Consider the following 26,004-nt stretch of genomic DNA (forward strand, 5'->3'; position numbering starts at 1 on the left):
CATGAGATGCTCTCCAGCTTGACCCTCCGGCCCCAACTCAAACATGTCCATCAGAGGTCTGATCTGTGCTTCTGAGTCTCTTAGGAGACAGCAACCAGGCAGTCTCTAAATGCAGTTTGTGTGGGAGAAGGCCCTTTGCTGGCAGAGGTTCTGAAGGTTGTGAGGGGGAAATGGGCAAGGAGCCCTGGAGGCTGTGTGGCCTCAGGACCCAGCTGTTATGTTAGGAGAACGGGCATGTATCTGAAGAGGAGGGCACCAAATACAAAACATGCAGGGCCCTCGTAGAGGTGTGTGGCATCTTCCAGGGTTCCTGCTTACCTTTCATATGCCCACCAGTTGGGATGCTCTTCCTAGCTGGGGTTTTATCTGCCCTTAAAGCTGCCCAGCAGGCTGGCACACACAACCATTGACTAAAGAAACTTCATTCCTTTATGTGCCAGCACCTGCCTCCCATCACCCTTTCTTAAGAGTGGCTCTCCCTCCCACTGCCCAGTGAGACCAAGGAGGACACTTGAGGAAGGTGGCCGCCAGCAGGAGGGCCCCAGATATCTGTCTGTCTCTGTGTCTCTGTCTGTCTCTGTCTCTCTCTCTCTCTCATGCCTGGTGAGCTGGAGGTGAGGTTTGATAGACTTTGATTCCCACACTATGTGACCCTTTGACCTCTCTGGGCTTCAGATGTACGCTGATGTACACTAGGTGCTGGCCCTACCTAGTTCTGGCACGCCAAGAGTTGCAGATCAGACTTGAGTTGGAGATATGTATTGGCAGGTTCACAGACTGACCGCACCACTGTTCTCTAGGAGATAACCCAGCCTCTTTTTAACCGGCCTCCACATTTACTTGTCACTATAGTTACTATGAATCGTAGCATGCATGGATCTAGTGTTGTCATCCTGCTCTTGTCTGCACTCTGTGGCTCACTGTCACCTAGCACATTTGTGATCTGGACCTTACCTGTCACATTTCTACACCTAACTAAAGAGACTACATTTTCAGACCTTTCCTCTCTGCCTCCCTTTCTTTCAGTGTTTCCTGAATATCTCTCAAGACTCAGGACTTCCTCTGGTTATCCCTCTGATCCGGTGGAGCCTCTTGGGTATAAGTTCAGCCTTTGTCTGTACATCAGCACTCAACTGTCTTCTGCAAGGGTTACTTGATCTTTTTGCTGTCTCTGGCCGGGTTTGTTCCTAGCACCCATGTAGCATAGAGTAGACACTTGGGAACTGCTTCTCAGGTGGAAGGATGGGTAGGTGGGTGGTGGATGGATGATGGGAAAATTGATGGATGAGTGGAGAATACATGGATGGATGAATGGGAGGGTGTCAGTGGATTGAGGGACTGGATGGATAGTCTACTGGGAAACTGGGAGCTCCCAGGAAGTAAGCTTCAGAGCCTTGAATGGGGCTCAGTTTCCCTGTGTGTAAAATGGTCTGTCTGCTCAGCTCCTGTAGTTGGAAAAGGTGGCCAAGAAGACAGTAGGTCAGGTGTGCCAGACAGTGACCACAAGGGAATTGGTAGCTTGCAGCCCTGAAAGGACCTTCCCTTTCTGTAGGTCCTGCCCTGACAGAGTGTTGGGGCCAGCCAGGGTTCAATTTAAACCCAAGATATCCTTTGGCCTCTTGGGATTTAGTTGTATATTTTTATGAAGCAGGTTGCTTATGTCCTTGCTGATTCTCTGGAGATGAAAACATTGTTTAGGCACAGCCAGAGAACATGGACCCTCGCCCCCAGGCACATGTGGAGTTTTGCACCCTGGCTCTCCCTCGGGCCTCACCATCCCAGCGCGGTTTGGATAGTGTCAGAACTCCCATATGAATACACAGATGCCCTGAGCCGCATCTGTAGTGAACGAGGATGCGGTGATGCTCAGAGCAGAGTCGGTGCCTGGAAGGTCAGTGACATCTATCGGCCACTGTGTGATGGTAGCAAGGTATTTCTTTTCCTTAGTGGCTCTCAGCTCAGTCCTATGATGTGGATGCTTAACTGCTGCCCCCACTTAAAGGATAAAAGTTGCAGGCTAGGAGAGGTGGGGTAACTTACCTGAGGCCACAGAGTCAGTCAACCTCAGGATCTTGGGTACTTCGTGTTTGTTTCCAAAGACTCTTGTGAGGACACTGCAGAAAAAGCTACTTCTAGATCACAGTGAAACACAAAGCTATCCAGAACATCCCATGGGCCTGGGGCTGCAGGCCCATGGGCCAGTCTGTCAGGTCAGTGCCACCCAGAGTTGACACCTAGAGTTGTCACATGTGACAGGATCATGCTCAGGCCACTGCCACTAGGCCTTCGTGTCCAAGCAGTGTACCTGACAGTAACCTGCTGTTGGGAATAGCAGTGAGCAGATGAGAGTCAGACCCATGTGACGCCCAGGAACTCCAGTCTTCCTGGCCACACCTTTGCACCAGCAAAGACCAGTTGGGGTTTCCAATCCTTTACTTTTACTGTAAAAAGTATGTCAATATTTATGTTTTAAAGGGACAGATATGTCCTGTGCTGCTCTTGACAGCTCTGTCTATATAGTCTGTTTTAGTCTCCACTTACGTAGAGTCCCACAGCTCAGGTTAGGGGTAGGATTTGATCCCTTATCTCTAGCAGGCCTCATAGCTCAGAGCCTTTGGGTTCACAAACCCTGGCAGCATCTGCCTGTACATTTTACAAATGCTTTGTTGGAAAGATTACAGGAAAGTGTATTGCTAAGCCACACAGAAGAGAGAGGAAGGACCTTAAGAAAAATCAAGAGAGGGGTTGGGGATTTATTTAGCTCAGTGATAGAGCGCTTGCCTAGCAAGTACAAGGCCCTGGGTTTGGTCCCCAGCTCCGGAAAAAAAACAAAAAACAAACAAACAAACAAACAAACAAACAAAAACAAACCAAGAGTGCCTTTGAACACCAGTTCTGGGATTCTCCTTGTCCTGCCTACTCAAGAAGATCAGTGTAGTCAGTGGTCAGGCTCACCTCTGCCCTGCGGGGGCCATAGTGTTCTTCTTTTTTTTTTTTTAAGATTTATTTATTATTGCCCACATGCATACCTGCAGGCCAGAAGAGGACACCAGATCTCATTACAGATGGTTGTGAGACACCATGTGGTTGCTGGGAATTGAACTCAGGACCTCTGGAAGAGCAGTCAGTGCTCTTAACCGCTGAGCCATCTCTCCAGCCCCCCATAGTGTCCTTTGTACCAAAAAGAGTACAGAGCACAGGAAGTTGTCCTCTAGGCAGCCTGTGTCCGTCTGTCATGTGGAGGTGGAGGCAGGTAGCCAGTAGCCTACAGGATGACGCTTCACTCATACAGTCCTGTATGGTTGTTGTTTTGTTTTGTTTTTTTTTTTCTTTTAATTTTACCCCCCTTGTTGCTGTTCCCTTGGCTAGACATATAGAGGACTCCAGTTCTTTCTGCTGCAGGTGACTGACCTTGCACATATTACTTTGGGCTAGGACTCTGGCCACATGGAATTTTTATTTGGATCCATAGTGCCAGAAGGTGCTCCAGAGAGGTAGAACATGTCCCATCCCCATCTGGACCGGGGCTTCCTGTCTCCTGTGCCTCACTCTCGCCAGCCAGGCAGAGACAGTGCCATGCCTTTATCTCCTAATGCTAAGAAAGCCAAGTAAGTGGTGTTCTGACGAACACCCACAGGGCCAGCTCTGTCTGTCTGTGTAGGGAAGAGCAGGCATGACTGGAAGGAGCCCAAATCTAGTTCTCTTCCCACCTCCTCACAATAGCCCTGCCATTTGGATGCCTAGAATCTTTTACAACTTGAGCATGAAACATGGAGAGGTAGGCTGGAGAGATGGCTCAGTGGTTAAGAGCACTGATTACTCTTCCAGAGGTCCTGAGTTCAATTCCCAGCAACCACATGGTGGCTCACAACCAACCGTAATGAGATCTGATGCCCTCTTCTGTCTCAAGACAACTACGGTGTACTTATATTTAATAAATAAATAAATCTTTTAAAGAAAAGAAACATGGAGAGGTTAAGTGCCCAAGCTTACCCATAAATGTGTACAGGGCCTGGCACTTGAACCCTCAGCCACTCACTGCCAGGGCTTCATGGTGGATATGGAGGGATTGCATCTTTCACACAACTCCAGGCCCCATGACCTCTCAAAGTATCCTGGCTGCCTGAACTGACCTTTGGAGCTCCTTAGGAATAGACACAATCTGCCATTCTCTACCAGTTGTACGGAATCCTCCCACAGGCTTCCAACGTGAGGCATCTGTGAGTCAGGCCAAATTAGTTGTGTGAGTGATGGTCTGGAAGCCAGGGAGAGTTCTGGAAAGCCTGGATGTACTCAGAGGCAAGGTCCAAGGGGGCCTGGACCCAGACTCGGGCCTGAGCCTGGGCACAGAACCAGCACTCAAGGCTGAGCTGAAGTGTTGTGTTCATTCTGAGTGAAACAAGAGCCATGTTCCAGGCAGTTAGGTGCTGGGCCCAGCTGCCTAGGCTTTGTTTTCCTCTTAAATACCTTCCCATTTCGTGGCTGTTTGGAGAGAGTAATCAGCCAGCTTTCTACCTGGGCTGAGGAAGGTCCTCAGGAAGTTTATCCAGGCTGCCCCTAAAGCAGGGGCTGCCAGCTCCCTCTCTAAGGGTAGTTTGTGTTTCTGTTGTGTCAGAGCAGCTACCAGCATGACACAAATGGAAGCTCTCCTGTAAGGACAGCAGCCACAAATCCAGTACGTTACCTTGAGAACCCAGAAGATCAAAATCAGAGCATTCACCAGTCTCTTGGAGCAAAATAGCACCCCATGGGAACATGTAACCCCTAATGAATTTGTACCTTACTTATCACAACAGCCATACATATTTGGAAGAGTGCTGCTGGAGGAGATTCAGTCTACAGGTGAATAAAAGAGAGCTGCGGAATCCAGTCTATCCAAGAGATCCTGACAGAGTGGCTTGGCCATGTGACACCTCACCAGTCCCTTTTCCCCTCCCCAGAAGACCAGTGTTCTGAAATTTCATGCCAGTGCATCTGTTTCTACCCTTAGGAATCGCTCACTCTGGGTCTCCAGCCGGAAGCCCAGCTTGCAGCACTGTCCTCAGGGGCCACAAAGAGTGGAATCGGGAACAGCCTTCCTATTATTTGGAGCCATTTCCATCCTGGAAATGAGAAGAGACACTACACCTTGAAGGGTAGTTGAGGGGGAAGTAAGGCCTCTCTCTGGTGGTCTCTTCAAACAACACCAGTCTCTGGTTCAATATAGTGAGCTGGGAAGAGCTTTCCAGATCTGAGGGAGGCAGAGCCAAATGTGTACCATCCCCCTAGTACCTTGTTTCTCTTCTTGCTCCTAACCCACCTTGGCTTCCAGGCCCCTCCCATCTAGAGCCCCAACCTAAGTACATCACAGCCCCCCTGGGATATCAACCTCCCTCTGCTTCTGCCAGGTGCTCTGGCCTGCTAGGCCTCTACTTATCTGCATACTAATGTTCACCTCCCCTGGCGGCTCTCCTGAGGATGAACCCAGCCAAAAGCCCAGCCCCTCAAAAACCTGATTTTTGTTTTGTCTAGCTGACTTAAGCCTCAAGCGATTGGTCTCAACCTTGCTAAGGTGGGGACCCTTGAATACAGTTCATGTTGTTCATGTTGTGGTGACCCCCCTGCCATAAAACTATTTTCCTTGCTACTTTATAACTGTAATTTTGTTACCGTTGTGAATTGTAATGTAAATATTTGTGGTTTCCAATGGTCTTAGGTGACCCCTGTGATGCGATCTTGACCCACATGTTGAGAATTAGTAGAAACCCCATGGTTTCTGTGTCTGGGATGGCTACCACTTTCTCTGCTCGCTACTGCAGCTAACCGGTTACCTTCTCCTTAAAGGTTTCTCCTAAGACCCCGGAATTGGGTTAGGAACAGTCTGGAAAATGTCAGGATACTTGAGGGATTCAGTCAGATCCTGGAGTTGGTCCTGACTTGGCTGCCCCTCTGATGCTCACCTCTTCTAAAGAGGGCGGAATGAAGTGGCCTTTCGGGGAGCAGGGCAACCACAACGGACTTGAACTTCCTGCGACCTCATACTGAGGAAGGAAAGGGTCTGAAGAAGGCGAGCCAAAGTGGGGTTCTCCCTAGGGGGAGCCTAGGCAGACCAACTAGAGGGAGTAAACCGATCTGGCGAGCTTCCTGTGTGCTGCTGGCACGTCCCCAGACCCTGGCTCAGGAAGGGGCTTGCTTTGAAGTTTCCGGCAAGACCTGCCCATTGCTGTTGAAATGGCTTATTTGTCTAGTGACTTAAGGAAGGGGACTGGTGGTGGGGGTGGCAGCGCCCCGCTTGGCGCCGCTGCACCCTGAGGTCGTGCATTTGGGAGCACCAGCTTCTGCGAACTAGAGGATGTTGAGACCAGGCCGAGAACCCCAGGGGGACTCGGTACTCCGACCGACTGTTTCAGGCTATCGGGGAGCTGGAGCCGCCTCGCACCGCCACTCCGCGCAGGGTGGGAGGGAGCGAGGGAGGCGAGGGGACGAGCGCCGGCTCCCCGCCCCCATCCCACCCGGTTCCGATATTTAGCTGAAAGGCACGCGGCTCCTAATCGGCCCTTTCCAGGCTGAGATGTAACGGCGCTCTGCCCGCGCAAGGGCGGGGGCTGGGCCGGGGGAGGCGCAGAGTCCGGAGCCTGCGAGCGAGGTGAGGAGCCCGCGTCCTCGGCTGCTGGAGCGGGCGGGCGGGCGCGCATCGCCGAGGCAGATATAGAAAGGGGGGCAGGTTAAAAATAACCCTCTTCGGCTGGGAAGCTCGCGCGCACTCTCTCGCCTCGTTCGGTGCCAGAGGACTCCAGGGGAGGTGGCGTTGGGGAGGGCAGCGCGGGATTCCCCTCCTCCGCCGCCGGGCGGGGTGCCGCCTGCACGCCACGGCTGCACGTGTGCGGGGCCGCGCGCCCGAGCCCCTCGGTCCGGCCCGCGGCGATCTCCCCAGCCTCACGCTTCTGGCTGCCGCCCCTCCCGCACCCTGAGTGGCTGTAGGAAGCGCTCCTTTATGCATTATTTACGAGCGTTAATAGGTTTGGGGTGCGCTGACTGGGGGCGCGGAGGCGAGGACGCTGCGGGGACCCCAGCGTTCGGGGAAGGGTGCGGACCTGCGAGAAGGTCTGCGGGGCGGGGGTGGGGAGAGCTCGGACGCTGTCTTTCGCGGACGCGCACTTAACCGAACGGGGCGAGGGGGGCCATAGGCCCCCACTTCTCTCTCTGCACGGCCCTTGCAGCCGCGTCCCTGACGCAGCCCTGGCCTCATTTATCATCATCTTTGGTCAAGTGGAGTGTGCAAGGAACAGCTGCTTCACTCGGCTGACTTCCGAGGGCGGCTACAGCGGGAATCAGGAAAATGAATGATGGAGGCTGGGGGGCCGCCCCCAGGTCCGGGTGCAGGCGGGAGGGAGGCGGGGAGCATCCTGGCTGCCTCTGCCTCGTGGCAAGCGCAGCGCCCCCTTCCTCTACGGGCGCCCACAGTCCCTGCGGATCTGTGGCTGAGGACGGGCGGGTGTGCCGGAGGTCGCCGTGACCTTGCTGGGGTCAGTGGGTTGGGCTGCGGAGGAGGCGTCGCGGCGTCTTTGGTGGCCCTCTCCGGATTGGCGGAAAGCCGGGAGACGAGGAGGGGGAGGGGAATACCAATGGAAGGTGAAATTTTACCTGCCCCTGAGGGAGTCCTGCGGATTTTCTCCCGGCGACAGCCGCGCTCTGCCTTTGTCTTACATGGCCGAAACATCTGTAGCATCGGCGGAGAGGCCGCAGACCCCACCCTTCGCGCGGTTCCCTAGGCAGTACCCTGCTGTAACCCACGCCTAAATGTGGGGTCTTCGCCCTCGCCCTTCCCCGCCCGGTGTGGATGGGGCGGGGGCTGGTTGCGGAAAGGGTTAATGGCCTAGTCGCAGACCCTAATTGTCGGAGCTAGGCCCCGCTCCGTTCCAATTACCCTAAGTAGAGACTGAATGCGCAATTAACGGAGTCAGCTTGCCAACTGGAAAGCTGTCCCCGCTTTCACGTTGAGCGGAATACTCCACCAGCTGACTTGGACGAAGCAATTTCCTCTGCTCTCCCCTTTCTCTCTCCTCCAGCCCCTTCTCTTTTTCTCTCTCCTTAATAATAAAATTATACCAAGCAGTTTGCGGTGTGGCAGGCGGCCAGAAAAGCGTTTCTTTAAACGCCGCCGTCTCACAATTAGGCAGCAAGAGGATTTGACACGCCGAGGCGGCCTGACAGGCGGCTTCCTCCCCTGGGGGCCGGTGCAGGAGGGGCTTTGGTGCCCTGCTCCCCCATATGGAACCCGCACTGGGAGGGGGCCAGGGCTGCACCTCCCAGGCTGTCAGCGTGCAGCAGTGAGAAGCCCTTGGGGCAGGCAGCAGGGGAGGTTCTACCCAGGCTCCCGGAGGCAGCAAGATCTCTCCCTGCTAGGGTATAGAGTAGGAAAGCCATGTTCTCAGTTTCTGTGTGGCAGAGAGGCATTCGGAGCACATAAGTGCTGAGCCTGGTGGACAACTCACTGACCCAGTCCCGGTTTCCATTGAGTTGGGATTGAAGTGTTGAGGAAGGATGTGCCCTGTTCCTGGGACTGGTTGCTTTTCCATGCCAAAGCTGTCTTCTGAGGAGGTTGCAAACAGGACTATCTGTAATAAGCCAGAGACCCCTCTGCTGGTACTACTGGGAGAGCAGACCTAGACTACCCATGAGCACACAAGAAGAGCTGCCATGAAAGCACCAGGGACCAGTACCCTGAAACAGGCTATCCTGACCACTGGCCATAGCGGCTGAACTCAGAACTAGACCAAGGTAGACAGTAGCTGCTGGCAGAGGTAGTTGCTTCTGGACGCCACCTTGCTGCCTCCGGCTTCAGGAGGGCAGCCACTTGATTGCTTCGTCTTTTTTCTTCTTCCTGTCCCCGGGTGCCCTTCAGCAACATCATGGCAGACTACACACGTAGCCCACATTCCCTTGGAACCTCAGCTCTGCACTCTGCTCACCCTCCACCTGGACTTTTGCTGAGCCAAACCGGGCTCTAGAGCCCGTGGGCACCAACACTAAAGGCTGCAGAGGGAAGAGTGCAGACTCTGCTGTTCTTCCCAGTTAGCTGTGGGTTATGTCCTGCCCACCAACTCCCTACCCACTGGGGAAACTGCTCTGTGGTCCTCACCCTCTGAGGCTGTGACGAAGAATAAATACTGCGATAAGCACAAAGCCTATAGTGTCCCTCTGTCCCATTTGGTCCCCATCAGAGCAATACTTACAGGGGCAGCTGGGGCAGAGAGGGCTTTGGAACTTAAGAGCAAACTCTGAAGTCTATACTCAGGCTCTCATCCTTGGGAGACAGCTCATTGTACCATTAATTATGTAATTACTGCTGTCGAGCCCCACATGGGAGCCTGGCAGGGGTCCCAGGAGGGGGAGGGGTGGGGCCTCACCTGTCTCTTGTGGAATGTTACAGGGCTACCCTCTACACCACCTCTGCAAGCTGTGCTCACACCACAATCCTCCCTCTAGCTCTTGAGCTCCATCCTGCACCCAGGTCACTCACCTTGCACTTGAGTGTTTGCCTGGGCCAAGATGCTACCTTCCTCCATGGCCTGCTGCTCTGGAGAGAACATCTAGGTGCTCCTTGTTGCATTGAGTACCCACGTCCCCAGCACAAGAAGGCAGGACATGGGTGGTGTCCACTTTGTCAGTATTTCACACCTGGGACTGAGGTCAAGTGAAAGCCCACAGATGTTCCTTTTAAACTTAGCCCTGCTTAAATAACAACAATAAAAACCCTTGAGACTTGGTTAACTTTTTTTTTAAATCTGGGTGTGTTCCGTGTGTGTGTGTGTGTGTGTGTGTAAGTGTAAGAACCACTTCCAGGAGCTGGTTCTCTCCACTGTGGGTTCCAGAGGAGGAAGTCGATCACTAAGCCACTGTATCTTGCCAGCCCTGGTAACCTTTTTGAAAAGGAAAAATATCCCTACTGTACATTCTGACTTGTAACCGCTTTAAGAAAAGGCTGCTCTGGTACATTGTCACCCCCACTTCTCTTGGGACCAGTATGTACAGCCTTCCTCCAACTGTCTTCTGACGACTTTGCTCCAAAGTGGACTCTTTGTCTATCCTCAAGAACAGGCCTGTGTTTAATGTATGAGGCAGACCTGTGGCGCTAGCTGTGCCTCTCAGGCCCTGCCTGAGTACGCTGTGTCTTATCAGCTGCTGACTTCTAAGTCTGGACTTAGTTTCACAGTGTTAATGTGGCATTGGAGCATGATTCACTTGATAAATATTTATTGTTCTGGGCAGTGGGGACATGGCTATGAATAACAGGCAAAACCCCTGATCCTTTGGAACTTTCTCATTCGAGAGGAAACTAGTAATAAGGCTGAACGGTAAGTGCTCCGAAGAAGCAGAAGGGAGCAGAAGGGGTGTCATTTTAAATAACAGGGACACAGGTAGAGTCGCATGGGTGTCTTGGAGTGGTTTTCCTAGCAAAAGGGACAACTGACACAGAGGCCTTGAGGTCCGTGAAGGTGAAAGGCTTGCCCAAGGTCAAAAGCCCCAGTGGCATTTAGACAGGCTGCTGCTAGCTTAGCACTTCTTTGCTACTTCTTCCACAAGTAAGTTAAGTCCTGGTCTTTCTGGGCACATGAAGTGGAGAGGACACAGCTGTACTGATGAGTTCAGTGTTCTATAAGGAAGGCACTGCTGGGGCTTGCAGTGTGGAACCACCTGACAGCTACCTCTAGACAGACCCCTGATCCTCAGGCCCTGTCTGTGGGTAGCACCAGTGAGGGCAGGCCAGCCTGAGCTGGACTTGATGGGCAAGGCCAGCCTTTTTTTCTTCCTTGTTTAGACAGATAGCAGTGGTGCCTTTTGTTGGATGGTCAATAAAATGACCCACAGTAGCCACAAGAGACCGACGAAGAGTAGCAGTGGAGGTCGCTACAGAGAAGACAGCCCTGATAGGCACATGACCAGCTGGACTATGGGTTTCTGCCACTGAGGGCGTCCAGCCTGTGACTACTGCATCCCAGTAGGAGATGCTGAGGAGCTGTGTCTGAGAAAGAACTGGTGCAGGCAGGGCTGATGACATGGTGGTACATCTCACTCCAGTGCCCTAGCATGGCAGGGATGGTGAGTCCGAGCCGCTTCTCACACATCCTCCAGAGAACTCAGTTTCAGCCTCTTAGGTCCCCAGCCTCAGAAGATGCTGGGTCCGGTTTTGTTTTGTTTTGTTTTGTTTTGTTTTGTTTTTGTTTTTGTTTTCCTGTGTCACCCAGGCTGACTTGTTGCAGCGTTTGGTAATTGACTTTAAGGCCCCATGAATGTTAGGCAAATACTCTACCATTGAGCGCTATGCCTAACCTGCCAGACTGGTCCTGAACTTGAGATCTGATACCCTTGCTTCAGATTCCAAATGTTGGGATCACAGGTTTATGCCACTATGTCCTGTTAATTTTCTGTTTCAGTGATGGACATACTGACTGCATGCTCGGCAAGAGTTCTAAAATGCCTGAACCACAACCCTATCTCTGCTACTTATCTCTCCGCCTGCTCTGGCTGCTCAGGACCCCAGATCTGCAGGGAGGCCGCGGGAGGCAGTGTAAAAACGATGTTACCAACATGGGGCGGTCTTGAGAGCTCGTGCTTTGGGGTAGAGCTGCCTCACCACCACCCTGTACTAAGCACATCCTTCAGTCTCTTCCTGATGCTAGCCCCTAGCCCAAGAAGTCTAGCCTAGTCTCAAAGGCCAGTGGAATCTGACTGTTCCTGTGGGTTCCATGAAGATTCATCCCTGCTTCCCAGACAAGCCCAGCCCTAAAGACTGACAGAGACCTCTGATGCCTTCTACTGACAGTTGCTTTTTGTCTCATTCCCTTTAGACAGTCTCACTGCTCCCATACTAGCTATCCTGCAAGATCAGGCAATACCTGTTTTCTCCTCCTCTTCCTTCTCTATCCCCCTTTCCCTTGTTACTGGGGTTGCAGGCTCAGCCTGCTTTGCTCAGCTTTTTTTGTATGGGTGCTGGAGTTCCAAACTCAGGCCCTCAGGCTTGTACAGCAAGCCCTCCTACTAAGCCCTCTCCCAGCCTCCAAGTCTTAACATTTATTATTCTTCCATAACTGATGGGGAGGCCCTTGGGGTCTCACCTACCCATTGCTCCATGAACATCTGTCTTTTCTCAGGATCCCTGGGCCCCATAAATACCTCCTTTCTGGTTCTGAGGCCTTGAGTGGATTAGGCTTTCAATTTTTCCTAAGCTACCAATCAGGTTCTAAACAACTGTGGGAAGGTGGGAGGACCAGTGGCTGGGGGGGCTGCTAGTGAAGAGGAAGGTGCCTCTTCCCACCTCTCCTTTCACCTGTCTCCCCTGTCCCTCAGGATGACATTCCTATAGGGCCCACTGGGAGATACCCATCTCACTGATGGGACTAATGACCCTTCACTAGAGGCTGGTTAGATACTAGGCAGGATTGCCTGCTGCGAACTAGGGTACAGCTCAGCGGTAGACCTTGCTTAGCAAGTTAAAGGCCCTGGATTTGTCCTTAGTAGCACGGAAATACAGAGCCAGACTTGCAGGCAGGGTCTGGCCTGCTGTAGAGAGGCACACAGGCAGGTGGGCGCCTGTGCATATGTCTGTCTGTCCTGAGCTCAGCCCTGCATTCTTGCTGTCATACCAGGACACTCTTTCAGGGTGGGACTTTGTGGTGTGCGGTCCAGAAGAGGGGTTTGGTCTTCAGTGTTCATCTAGGGTCACAAGCAAATCCTTTGCCCACATGAACCTCCCCTTTAGTAGTAGAAGGAACAGGATAAAACGCAAGGTCTGGTTTCATCAGTGGCAGCACCCCCTCCCCCGCAGAGGCTTTGGAGAAGGCTCTGCCTGAGGCTCAACCTCCCTCTTCCTTCCTGCACTGCTTCGTGACTGTGTTGATGGCTTGTAATGTCAAGCCCTCCTTGGCTGCTGGAATGTCAGAGGAAGTTCATCCTGATTGCAGGCACCATCAGATTCCACGAAGATCTGGCCTTGCTAGGCCCGGTACACTCTTCTATCCAGTGTCTGGAGTAAGCAGTGGTTACAAGGGTGGAGTACATGTCCCTAGGGCAACAAGGCTTGCTCTGGATTCCCATCAGCTGCATGCCAGATTCTGCCAAGCTGGATGAGGGGAAGCCTTGGCAATTTCCCAGGAGACGGGGGAGGAGCAGAAGCTGGGGCAAGGTTCCCTTCTCAAACCTTACTGCTGTTACTCCAGCCATCTCCCTTCCTCTTTCCTCCATGTTGAAAGGTCACCATCACCTATGGGGAATCCATTCTTCCATCTGCTCTCCTGATGCTGCCCATACTGGTCCTTCGCTATCTGCTTCTCATCCCTTCCATATCCTTTCCTGGTGCTCTTGAAAAATAATCATAATCACAATAATTAATAACAACAGAGCCCACTGCAAGCCTTAAAGAGGCAGCACCTATGTCCTCCTGGCAGAGCCCGCAGTACTTCTGTGGCCAGCAGCTAAGATGCCACCATGCCTCAGCCTTTGTTTCTGTCCCTCCCTCTGCCAGGGCTGGAGGGTGGTGCTGGGGCACATGTTTCTGCCTCTGTCCTCCAACAGGCACTGGGCCTCTGAGATTTTAATTGAACTGTCTTTTCTTAGAGATAGATGTTTTCCACATCCAGCTGCCTGTGTGCATCGGGAAGCCGGCCTGTAATCCTGTGTGGGAAAATTAAAAGGCACAGCAGCTGGACTGATTAGATGGGGCAGGGACAGAGCAGGCAGGGAGGGGACACTGTTCATGGCTCCCCTCCTTTTAGATAATGTCTCTGGTAATGCATTTTGGGGAATGTATTGCAAGGGCATACACACACATACATACATGCGCGTGCGCATGCACACACACACACACACACACACACACACACACACACACAACTCCAGCCGTAGAAATGTTAATGATGTCCACAGGACACTCAGCAGGAAATGAGAGTGATCTGGGACTAATAAAAACCGAAATGTAATTTGTGCAGATATATGAGGGAGGCAGATGTAGCTTTCAGAGCAGTCCGGGTTTGTGTGTTCTTGGCTTATAAACACACACCCAGGATGGGCAGGGAACTGGCATTTTATGTCCTGGTCTTAGAAGTGGCCCACCAGCCATCCTGAGCAGGAGTGGCATCCACCTGCATCCAGAGTGTGCCCTGCTCTAGGAGGTAGGGCAGGAGGCACCAGGCACCACTTGGTGCTTCATCCAAAGCACAAGGACTGGAATGAAGTAGATCCAAAGGGCATGTGGGCATTGTCCTAGTGAAGGGTTAGAGACATGTGATGAGTTGGGGGTGGGATAGCAGAAGCTTTAACAATCTGGAGAGGAGGGAAGTTGTCTTAGGGGTAGCTGGGGCAGTGGAACTGCTCTGAGCTCTGGAGGCTGCCTGTCTGCCTGAGGATGCCCTGTTCAGCTGGATGGAGCCCTTTTGCCCCCTTCCTTGGGTCAATTCCCAGACAAAGGAAGGAAACCACCTTTGTGGGATCCAGACTAAAGTGAGGCTGGATCTCCCTACCAATAGCTCCCCACTCCTGCCTTTCACACCTCTGTTTCTGTGAGCACATACCTCCTCCCCCACGTTTAGTTCCCAACAAAGCAAAACCCTGAAGGCTTTGTGGTCTGTGGCAGACCACTCCTCCATATTAGTGTGTTTTGGGACAAGAACTAGAAAGTCCAGTTCTCTCCTAGGGGCTTGGGCTGCTCAGACCCAGAGAGCTTGGACCTCCTGCCTTCAGCCTGCGTGGTGGCTTGGTAAACCCTGAGGCTGTGGGATGCAGGGCCAATAGCCAGCCTTCTTTGTGATTTCTCCAGAGCTTGGGGGCATTCCTTTTTTTTTTCACCACTGAGGATTTGCTGGGGTAACCAAAGCCAGTCAGCTGAAGGAAGCTAGCAGAGATGCACAAGCCTGGGTTCTGACTCTGCACAAAAGCCTCTGGAACACCTGCCCCTGGCTCCCATATCAGTGCTGTCTGACCTGGGAAAGTTGGGAGTGGCTCAGCAGGGAGGGACTGAGAGGAGGAAGGGTAGAATGCTCTCCAGTGGCCAGGGGACTATGTCTTTGTCCCCCATTAGTATGCATCCCCACACTCTGGACTACATAATCTGTTTATGCACCTATGATCCCGAGAACAGGAGGCAGGTGCTACCATCCTTCATCCCCAGGAGTCAGAGGAGGGGGTGCTTTATGTGGACAGTTGGCTTAGCAGCCCCCAGTCAACATCTGCCAGAAGGGACAGAGTCCAGATGGCAGTGCAGGGGAGGAGGGTATGAACGTGCGTACATGTGCTGATAGGTCCTCTGTACATGTGTGGATCCCTGTGTGGCAGTTACTGCAGGTCTGGAAAGCAGCCTCTCCTCAACTGGGGAGGGGGTCCTCACGGGTACCCGGTGTGGCTGAGTCATGCTTAAGTACGGCTACACAAAGACTAAGATGATGGGATCCAGCAGGGCCCCTGGGAACAGTGGAATTGCTCTGCTAAATGATTTTGAGCTGTCTACAAGGGCTGGGCGTGGTAATACAGACAAGCCGAGAAAGGAGGAGCTGGCAAGAGGGGCCTGGAGTGGCCATTCACTGCGACTTGATCTGCGCGGCCTGTTTGGACTATCCATTTCAGTGGGAGCTCAGGGCGGAAGCAGGATATCAGAACACACCTCTCAGACCCAGAGGCTGTCAGTATGTGCACAGCTGGTGGGAAGGTGGCGGGGAGGGATGCTGGCGGAGACAGAGTAAACCGTGGCCCTTCTGAATTGTTTTCCCTCTGCACCATCCTTTCTCTTCACAGATAACCAGCCCGAGTCATGCAGTCTTTTCGAGAAAGGTGTGGTTTCCATGGCAAACAGCAAAACTACCCACAGACCTCACAGGAGACATCGCGTCTGGAGAACTACAGGCAGCCGGGTCAGGCTGGGCTAAGCTGTGATCGACAGCGGCTGCTGGCCAAGGACTATTACAACCCTCAGCCCTATACAGGCTATGAGGGCGGCACTGGTACACCTGCAGGCACAGTGGCCACAGCAGCTGCAGACAAGTACCACCGAGGCAACAAGTCCCTGCAGGGGAGGCCAGCTTTCCCCAGCTATGTTCAAGACAGCAGCCCCTACCCAGGGCGCTACTCTGGTGAGGAGGGGCTTCAGACCTGGGGCAGCCCACAGCCACCACCTCCGCAGCCACAGCCTCTGCCAGGGGCAGTGAGCAAGTACGAGGAGAACTTGATGAAGAAGACAGTGGTGCCTCCAAACAGGCAGTACCCTGAGCAGGGCCCCCAACTTCCCTTCCGGACTCACGGCCTGCATGTCCCACCACCGCAGCCTCAGCAGCCCCTGGCTTACCCCAAACTCCAAAGGCAGAAACCACAGAATGACCTTGCCTCCCCTCTGCCCTTCCCCCAGGGCAGCCACTTTCCCCAGCATTCCCAGTCCTTCCCTACCTCCTCCACTTATGCCCCAACAGTGCAGGGTGGTGGGCAGGGGGCCCACTCATACAAGAGCTGCACAGCACCATCTGCCCAGCCTCATGACAGGCCGATGAGTGCCAATGCGAGCCTGGCTCCAGGGCAACGGGTCCAGAATCTTCACGCTTACCAGCCGGGCCGCCTTGGCTATGAGCAGCAGCAGCAAGCACTTCAAGGCCGGCACCACACCCAGGAAACACTCCACTACCAGAACCTCGCCAAGTACCAACACTATGGACAGCAAGGCCAGGGCTACTGTCCAGCGGACACAGCTGTCAGGACTCCGGAACAGTATTACCAGACCTTCAGCCCTAGCTCCAGCCACTCCCCTGCACGCTCCGTGGGTCGCTCCCCTTCCTACAGCTCCACCCCGTCACCACTGATGCCCAATCTGGAGAACTTCCCTTATAGCCAGCAGCCGCTTAGTACTGGGGCCTTCCCCACAGGCATCACAGACCACAGCCACTTTATGCCCCTGCTCAACCCGTCCCCAACAGATGCTGCCAGCTCTGTGGACCCCCAGGTCAGCAACTGCAAGCCCCTGCAAAAGGAGAAGCTTCCTGACAACTTGCTGTCAGATCTCAGCCTGCAGAGTCTCACAGCGCTCACCTCACAGGTAGAAAACATCTCCAATACTGTGCAACAGCTCTTGCTGTCCAAAGCTACCATACCACAGAAGAAAGGGGTCAAGAACCTTGTGTCTAGGACTCCAGAGCAGCACAAAAGCCAGCATTGTAGCCCAGAGGGCAGTGGCTACTCAGCTGAGCCAGCAGGCACACCACTGTCTGAGCCACCAAGTAGCACACCACAGTCCACTCATGCTGAACCACAAGACACTGACTACCTGAGTGGCTCTGAGGACCCACTAGAGCGCAGCTTCCTCTACTGCAGCCAGGCCCGGGGCAGTCCTGCCAGAGTCAACAGCAACTCTAAGGCCAAGCCTGAGTCTGTGTCCACCTGTTCTGTGACCTCACCTGATGACATGTCCACCAAGTCTGACGACTCTTTCCAGAGCCTGCACAGTACTCTGCCACTGGATAGCTTCTCCAAATTTGTGGCAGGCGAGCGGGACTGTCCACGGCTGCTGCTCAGTGCCCTGGCACAGGAAGATCTGGCCTCTGAGATCCTGGGACTGCAGGAAGCCATTGTTGAGAAGGCTGACAAGGCCTGGGCTGAGGCTTCCAGCCTGCCCAAGGACAATGGCAAGCCACCCTTCTCACTGGAGAACCACAGCACTTGCCTGGACACTGTGGCTAAGACATCATGGTCACAGCCGGGGGAGCCAGAAGCCCTACCTGAGCCCCTGCAGCTGGACAAGGGGGGCAGCACCAAGGACTTCAGCCCGGGGCTATTTGAAGACCCCTCTGTGGCCTTTGCCACCACTGACCCGAAGAAAACAACCAGTCCCCTGTCCTTTGGCACCAAACCTTTGCTTGGGACTGCCACTCCTGACCCCACCACGGCAGCATTTGACTGCTTTCCAGATACAACCACTGCCAGCTCAGTGGATGGTGCCAACCCCTTTGCCTGGCCAGAGGAGAACCTGGGCGATGCTTGTCCTCGCTGGGGCCTCCACCCTGGTGAGCTTACCAAGGGCTTGGAGCAGGGTGCAAAAGCCTCAGACAGTGTGGGCAAGGCAGATGCACACGAGACCTCTGCCTGCTTGGGCTTCCAGGAAGAGCATGCCATCGGGAAGCCAGCAGCTGCACTGTCTGGGGACTTCAAGCAGCAGGAGGCAGATGGGGTAAAAGAGGAAGTGGGTGGGTTGCTGCAGTGCCCCGAGGTGGGCAAGGCCGACCAGTGGCTGGAGGATAGCCGGCATTGCTGTTCCTCCGCTGACTTTGGGGACCTGCCACTGTTGCCACCCCCTGGCAGGAAGGAGGATCTGGAAGCTGAAGAGGAATACTCTTCGCTATGTGAACTGCTGGGGAGCCCTGAGCAGAGGCCCAGCCTGCAGGACCCACTGTCCCCCAAGGCCCCTCTGATTTGTACCAAGGAGGAAGCAGAGGAGGTACTAGATACCAAGGCTGGCTGGGCCTCTCCGTGCCACCTCTCTGGGGAGCCCGCAGTCCTTCTGGGCCCCTCCGTGGGTGCCGAATCAAAGGTCCAAAGCTGGTTTGAATCTTCCCTGTCACATATGAAGCCAGGAGAAGGGCCAGAGCTGGAGAGAGCTCCAGGTAGCGCCAGCACTTCACAGGGCTCCTTGGCCCCAAAGCCTAACACGCCCGCCGTACCCGAGGGACCCATTGCGAAGAAAGAGCCTGTGCCACGGGGTAAAAGTTTACGGAGCCGGCGAGTACACCGGGGGCTGCCTGAGGCGGAAGACTCTCCATGCAGGGCGCCAGCACTTCCCAAAGACCTCTTGCTCCCAGAGTCCTGCACGGGGCCCCCACAGGGTCAGGCAGAGGGGGCCGGGGCCCCAGGCCGGGGACTGTCAGAAGGGCTCCCCAGAATGTGTACCCGTTCTCTCACAGCTCTGAGTGAGCCCCAAACTCCTGGACCTCCAGGCCTGACTACCACCCCCACACCTCCTGACAAACTGGGAGGAAAACAGCGAGCTGCCTTCAAGTCTGGTAAGCGGGTAGGAAAACCGTCACCCAAGGCTGCATCCAGCCCCAGCAACCCTGCTGCCCTGCCTGTTGCCTCAGACAGCAGCCCCATGGGCTCCAAAACCAAGGAGCCAGACTCTCCCGGCATGCCTGGCAAGGACCAGCGGTCCATGGTCCTCCGGTCTCGCACCAAACCCCAGCAGGTCTTCCATGCCAAACGGCGGCGGCCCTCAGAGAGCAGGATCCCAGACTGCCGTCCCACCAAGAAGCCCCCTGCTAACAACCATTTACCCACTGCATTCAAGGTCTCCAGTGGGCCCCAGAAGGAAGGTCGGATGAGCCAGCGGGGCAAAGTACCCAAGCCCGGTACAGGGAGCAAGCTTTCAGATAGGCCTCTCCACACACTCAAAAGGAAGTCAGCTTTCATGGCACCTGTCCCTGCCAAAAAGCGGAGCCTCATCCTGCGAAGCAACAATGGAAGTGGGGTAGATGGGAGGGAGGAAAGGGCTGAGAGCTCCCCTGGCCTCTTAAGGAGGATGGCCTCACCCCAGAGGGCCAGACCCAGGGGCAGTGGGGAGCCACCCCCACCCCCACCCCTAGAGCCACCTGCTGCATGCCTGGGGTTGGCTACACAATCATCCCTGCCCAGTGCTGTGAGGACCAAGGTGCTGCCACCCCGAAAGGGCCGTGGCCTCAAGCTGGAGGCCATAGTACAGAAGATCACCTCACCTGGTCTCAAGAAACTTGCATGCAGAGTGGCAGGGGCCCCTCCTGGGACACCCCGGAGCCCTGCCCTACCTGAGAAACGTTCAGGGGGCAGTCCAGCTGGGGCAGAAGAGGGTGTAGGAGGAATGGGTGCAGGGCAAATGCTACCAGCAGCTTCGGGAGCTGACCCATTGTGCAGAAACCCAGCCAGCAGCAGGTCCCTAAAAGGTAAACTCTTGAATAGTAAGAAGCTGTCCTCTGCTGCTGACTGCCCCAAAGCTGAGGCCTTCATGTCCCCGGAGACCCTCCCATCCCTAGGGACTGCCCGGGCACCGAAGAAAAGGAGCCGGAAAGGCAGGACTGGGGCCTTGGGACCCTCCAAAGGTCCATTGGAGAAGCGGCCCTGTCCTGGCCAAGCTCTGATCCTCGCTCCCCACGACAGGGCCAGCAGCACTCAGGGCGGAGGTGAGGACAACTCCAGTGGAGGAGGCAAGAAGCCAAAGACAGAGGAGCTGGGACTGGCCTCCCAGCCCCCAGAAGGCCGGCCCTGCCAGCCCCAGACAAGGGCACAGAAGCAGCCAGGCCAAGCCAGCTATAGCAGCTATTCAAAGCGGAAGCGCCTCAGCCGTGGCCGAGGAAAGGCCACCCATGCTTCACCCTGTAAAGGCCGTGCCACTCGGAGAAGGCAGCAGCAGGTACTGCCCCTGGATCCTGCAGAGCCTGAAATCCGACTCAAATACATTTCTTCTTGCAAGAGGCTGAGGGCAGACAGCCGCACCCCAGCCTTCTCGCCCTTTGTGCGGGTGGAGAAGCGAGATGCATACACCACCATATGCACTGTTGTCAACTCCCCAGGGGATGAGCCGAAGCCTCACTGGAAGCCATCCTCTGTTGCCTCCTCTTCCACCTCCTCCTCAGAACCAGCTGGGGCTTCTCTGACCACATTCCCTGGAGGCTCTGTGCTACAGCCGAGGCCCTCCCTGCCCCTCTCCTCCACCATGCATCTGGGGCCGGTGGTGTCCAAGGCCCTAAGTACCTCTTGCCTTGTCTGCTGCCTCTGCCAAAACCCGGCCAATTTCAAGGACCTTGGGGACCTCTGTGGTCCCTACTACCCTGAACACTGCCTCCCAAAAAAGAAGCCAAAACTCAAGGAGAAGGTACGGCTGGAGGGCACCTTGGAGGAGGCCTCTCTGCCTCTGGAGAGAACACTCAAAGGCCTGGAATGTGCAGCCAGCACCACGGCTGCCACCCCTACCACAACCACCATCACTACCACCACAACCCTGGGGAGGCTGTCCAGGCCTGATGGCCCAGCCGACCCTGCCAAGCAGGGTTCCCTGCGCACCAGTGCCCGGGGCCTGTCAAGGCGGCTGCAGAGTTGCTATTGCTGTGATGGTCAGGGGGACGGGGGTGAGGAGGTGGCCCCAGCTGACAAGAGCCGCAAACATGAATGCAGCAAAGAGGCCCCTGCAGAACCTGGTGGGGACACCCAAGAGCACTGGGTACATGAGGCCTGTGCTGTGTGGACCAGCGGGGTGTACCTGGTGGCCGGGAAGCTCTTTGGGCTGCAGGAGGCCATGAAAGTAGCTGTGGACATGGTAAGAAGCTAGACAGCTGGGGTGGGATAGGGGTTTTGAAGCACCAACAGGCTGGCTGAAGTGTCTCCAGGCCTTTATTGTGGGTTACTCCTGCCCATGGCCAAAGAGTACAGCCTGGAGTCCCTTGAGGGAATATGGAGGCCAGTTGAAGCACACCTGGGGCTACAGCAGGACACATTTACCCATCTTGTCTCAGGGTATGTGTTACAGTTTCTATGCTCCACGGGGCCCAGCGGAACACGCTCTCCACACATACTACCCCAAACCAGAGTTGCTGGGTCCTTCTGGAGTTGAATGCCAAGATAGCCTGGTTTCCCCCTGAACTGAGACATAGGGTATAGCTTCTAAACAGCGTGTGGCTAAGGCGTGGGACCCTGGTCCTGGGCAACCCTGGCTTACCTGGCCACAGAAGCCCTGAAGCTCCAGTTTTAAGCCATCCATCCCTTCAGAGAACGTTGGACTGCAGCATGCACTGCCCTCCACCCATGTGGGGCCAGGTGACAGGACCTAGCACATTTACACCTATTGACCTTTAAGGCTATCTCTGGGATCACAGGTCTGGGAAGGAGAAAGCATTCTGAGCCATGGCTGCAGCTAAGGTTCCTCAGGCCAAGGAGACTGGCAGAGGCCACTTCAGAGCCCATGTTCCCTGAAGTTTTGGCCTCAGGGCAGCAAGGCCACCTCTTGCCTCTGCAGATTCTGCCCTGGCTCCGAGCAGTGAGGCTCCAGGCCCACTCCTCCACACTGGTTCCCACTGGGTAGCCATACCAGTTCTGTTGGTCTCCCCCTCCCCCTTTCTTCCGTCAGCACACTGTGGGCAGCTGAGCCTAGAGGACCCCGGCTGTCCAGTCCCGCCCGCCCCCCATACTTTCCCGTCCCAGCTCTTGAGGAGCATTCTGCCCAGTCAGGCCCCACCTTTGGCCTTGGGGACCACTGCAGATGCTCTTGGCTCCAGGCTTCAGGCACTCACTGCCCATGGTGACGACTATAGGATCTCTTTGGGCCCTGTTGTCTGCCCACCTTGGTGAGAAGGGCCCGAGAGACACGACATCACAGCTTTCAGTACCTCAGCCAGTTGATGCAGCAGGCAAGACGCCTGTCACACATGGTCCCGGACCTCTGTCCTCTTCCCACCTGTCACTGATTCCATAGTAGCTCTATCTTCAGGGCTACCTTAAAATAATCTCATCCCTCCATTAGACAGTAAGAAGCATGGGGCTGGAGAGATGGCCCAGCGGGGTTAAGAGCACCGGCTGCTCCTCCAGAGGTCCTGGGTTCAATTCCCAGCACCCACACAGCAGCTTATAACTCTGTGTAACTCCAGTTCCAGGTCATCTGACACTTTCACACAGACATACAGTAGGCAAAACACCAATACATGTAAATAAAAAAATGATTTTTTTAAAAAAAAAGAAGAAAAAGACAATCCAAGCCTGGGCAGAACACCTGTCCAGCTGGTCGCCCTGGCCCTGCACCGTCCAGGGCTTCTTGGGGGCCCAGGGCTGGCACCAAGTCATCTCATGTTCCCAACCTGACATAAACAAGGAGAAACTTGCTGAGTGCCGGGAAAGACCCCTGTACCCCAGCTCGGCCCGTGCCTCTGGCCTCTTCCCCATGCTGCCACCCACAGAGTCAACTCTGCCACACCTCAGGCTAACAGGGAAGGCCAAGAGGCCCTCACTGGACAGGGTTGGCTGCATGATGAAGGCTCTTCCCTGTCAGAGGTGCTAGTCTCTGGGACCTACTGTCACTGTTCCCCACAGTCACAGGCCCATGACATGGCCGCCTAGAATATGTTAGAGAATAGACTCCGGTTTCCCAGGTCCCCTGGAGAATGACCTACATGGTTCTGTGGTTCAGCCCATTGCCTCAGTGGCTTGGTACTACTCTCCCCAGGAACCAGGCAGACCCTGGTTCAGATATATCTCCAGAAGAACTTGTTTCCTCTGCAACCCCCAGAGTGCCAGCACCCATGCAGTACACTGGCCAGGTCCGGTCTTTCCTGTCATCCACCGTCCCCCGCTATCACAATACTTCCAGGTCTTGGCCACTCAGGCCACCTACGTCCCTAGGCTCAGTGGCTTGGCTAAATCACCCTCAGGAGACTGGTGGCCTCTGATGTTGGTGCCGGTAAGGGAACTGGGGACAAGACAATAGTCTTCATCCTTCCGTGCTTTCGCCTCTTCATGTCTGCAACAGAGCCATGCCTCAGGAGTCGCTTGGGACTCTGCCCCAGGCAGCCCCATGAGAGTCTTGCAATGCTCCTAAGGCCATTGTGAGGGAGACTTGGTCTCACTGGAGTCAGCACTTGTGCTTCCTTCGATGCCTTAACAGATGGACCTGAGGCTGTAGGTCCTTGGGTGACTTACCCAGAGCCCCTGCTTTAATGCCTTCCTCTTGTGTTACCCCTCCCTGCTGGCCACTCCAACTACAGAGCATTAGAAACAACCCACCCTGTAAGGGCAGCCTGGGCCTGCTGGACTGCAGCTCAGGATCTACCTGGAACTTTGAGCCCATGGGTGATTCCCAGCTCTGTTTTCTCTGGCCTAGAGAAGTTCATACCTGGCACCAAGTGCACTGTTACCACAGTGCTTAGCCTCTGAGCCTGCTGTGTCCTCTGCTTCCTTCCTGCCCACTGTGGTGACAGGCTGGGGAACAGGGATGGCCAAGGCGCATCTTTATCTTTTCCTGGGCCAAGTTTTGGCATCAATCTTCCATTAGACTTTGTCTTGTCATAGCCTCTGAGCCCAGCAAAAGTCAGGGGCTGGACATATTCTTGGGGTGGGGCGGGTCATCAGATTCACTTGAAATCAGCCTCTTGGGGGTCATATGTCAGTTCCTCCCCAGCTCACGTCTATGCATCTGCCACCACTGGGTAGAGTGCATTTTGCCTGCTCTCACATGAAAGGGACCTATCTCGCCATCTGGAAAGTGGAGGTCAGTGAAAGCCACTTCCCCTGTGTCTGCCAGAAGGAGCCAGTGGCTGCAGACACAGAGTCCACATGGAAGCAGTACCTGACAGATGGTGGCTGCCAGCCATGGCCACTGTGGTGACTAGCACCACCAGCCCAAGAGGGTCCCCCGTGCAGTGTGCCAGCCCAGGAGGTGGCAGAGGGCCAACCCTTGAGGGCATATCCCTCAGTGCTGCACTGCATGCCATCCTGGCGGAAGTGCTGCTGGGCCTGTCTGGAACACAAGGACTCACTTGCCTTCCTCTCTCTTCAGCCATGTACCAGCTGTCATGAGTCCGGAGCAACCATCTCGTGCTCCTATGAAGGCTGCACCCACACCTACCACTACCCATGTGCCAATGACACAGGTAAGAGCTGGCTCTGGGGGCCTGGGGACAGCTGTTTCAACCCAGACCCCATGTGACTCCCAGGGCATTCACCTGCCTCAGCAACTTTATCTCTCCTTCTCTTCGCCTCTGCTACATTTTGCTGTGGAGATGGGTGCGTCAGTCCCTACTTTGGATTTGGAGGACTTCTGGAGCTCTGAAGGGAGACAGACACATAAATGGTAGAAGGGAGGTCTGAGCAAAGAGCTCAGAAAGGGACGTGGATGGCATGGGCTCTAAGAATGAGTAGGAGTATATGACAGAAAGAGAAAGGTTAGACACAGGCTGAACCCAAATGAGTGTGTGTGGCTCCTTGTACATTGTGGGCAAGCATCATGTGCTCCACACAGGATGTCTCCATAGCAACCACATTGCCCAAGTTCAGGGACACCATCCCCAGCACTTACTACAGGAAAATAAAACTAGGGGAATTAGGATCGAAGTGGAGACAGAGCAGCTTAGTGTGTCGGCTGTCAGGACTCAGTGTGCAAAGTGGAGCAGGTCTGTGTGGTCTATGGCTGGCCCCCTTCCTACTTATTTACTGTGGGCCACAGGACCTGGAAGCCCAGTCTTCTCCATTCAGGGCACTCAAGCACTTGTCTATAAGAAAAGCATCTACTCACTGGGGATGGCGACACCACTCTTGCCCAGGATCAGCAAGAACTTGGTGGCTCTCCCTGGGCCTGTCATACAGTCTCTGTACTTAGGCCCCATCCGCAGAGCTGGACTGTGATTGGCTCTTCAGTGTCGCAGCAGGTTAAACTCACTCTCCAGGAGGCGCAGCCACACAGATCAGAGGCTGTCTCTCCCCTCCATCCCTCTCAGCTCCGGCCTGTTCACTCATCCCAGCCTGAGCAGTCACCAGTGTCCTTTCTGCCTTCTGGATCCTGGGCCAGCATTAGCCACAGCCAACAGTCTTGGTGGGACTGAGCTGCTAACACTCACTAGAAAGGGATGGTGGGTACCAGATTGGGTCCTCACTAGCTCTGTCCCCCATCAGCATGGTAACCTGTGTAGAATGTGAACTTAACCTAAGTGCATGGCCTCACTCCCCATCCAACCAACCCCAGCCAACGTCTGGGGCTTTCTGTGTTCTCTCCGACTCCAGGCCGAGCCAGCTTCCCCAGGGGCTCAACCTGAAGGGGACAGCCATGTTCTGCTACAGTAATAACCTCGATGTCTAGTGACTTCTCTGTTGCTGTGATAAGACACTGACAAAAGGGGTTGGGGAAGGAAAGATTTTGGCTCACAGTCCCAAGTCATCACAGTAGGGATACAACAGGCACGTAAGGGAGCTGGTCACACTACAGCAGTAAAGAGGCAGAGAGGAACCAGGCATGGTGGGACACTCCTTTAATCCCAGCACTTGGGAGACAGAGGC

General features: G+C 54.7%; 1 protein-coding gene across 4 annotated transcripts in view; it reads left to right on the forward strand.

Moving 5' to 3' along the window:
- Positions 1–26,004, forward strand: part of Rai1 (retinoic acid induced 1) — a 94,862-nt gene that overhangs the window by 64,178 nt on the left and 4,680 nt on the right. For 3 of the 4 annotated variants that reach the window (XM_087571781.1, XM_087571782.1, NM_001271207.1), the window contains 2 exon segments: positions 15,766–21,286; positions 24,512–24,605. In XM_087571781.1, the coding sequence (XP_087427907.1) occupies positions 15,782–21,286; positions 24,512–24,605 (5,599 nt within the window). In that variant the 5' untranslated portion in view covers positions 15,766–15,781. 4 annotated transcript variants of the gene reach the window in all.

This window comes from Rattus norvegicus, chromosome 10 (genome assembly GCF_021556685.1).
Source record: "Rattus norvegicus strain SHRSP/BbbUtx chromosome 10, alternate assembly SHRSP_T2T, whole genome shotgun sequence".
NCBI classification, from domain to species: domain Eukaryota; kingdom Metazoa; phylum Chordata; class Mammalia; order Rodentia; family Muridae; genus Rattus; species Rattus norvegicus.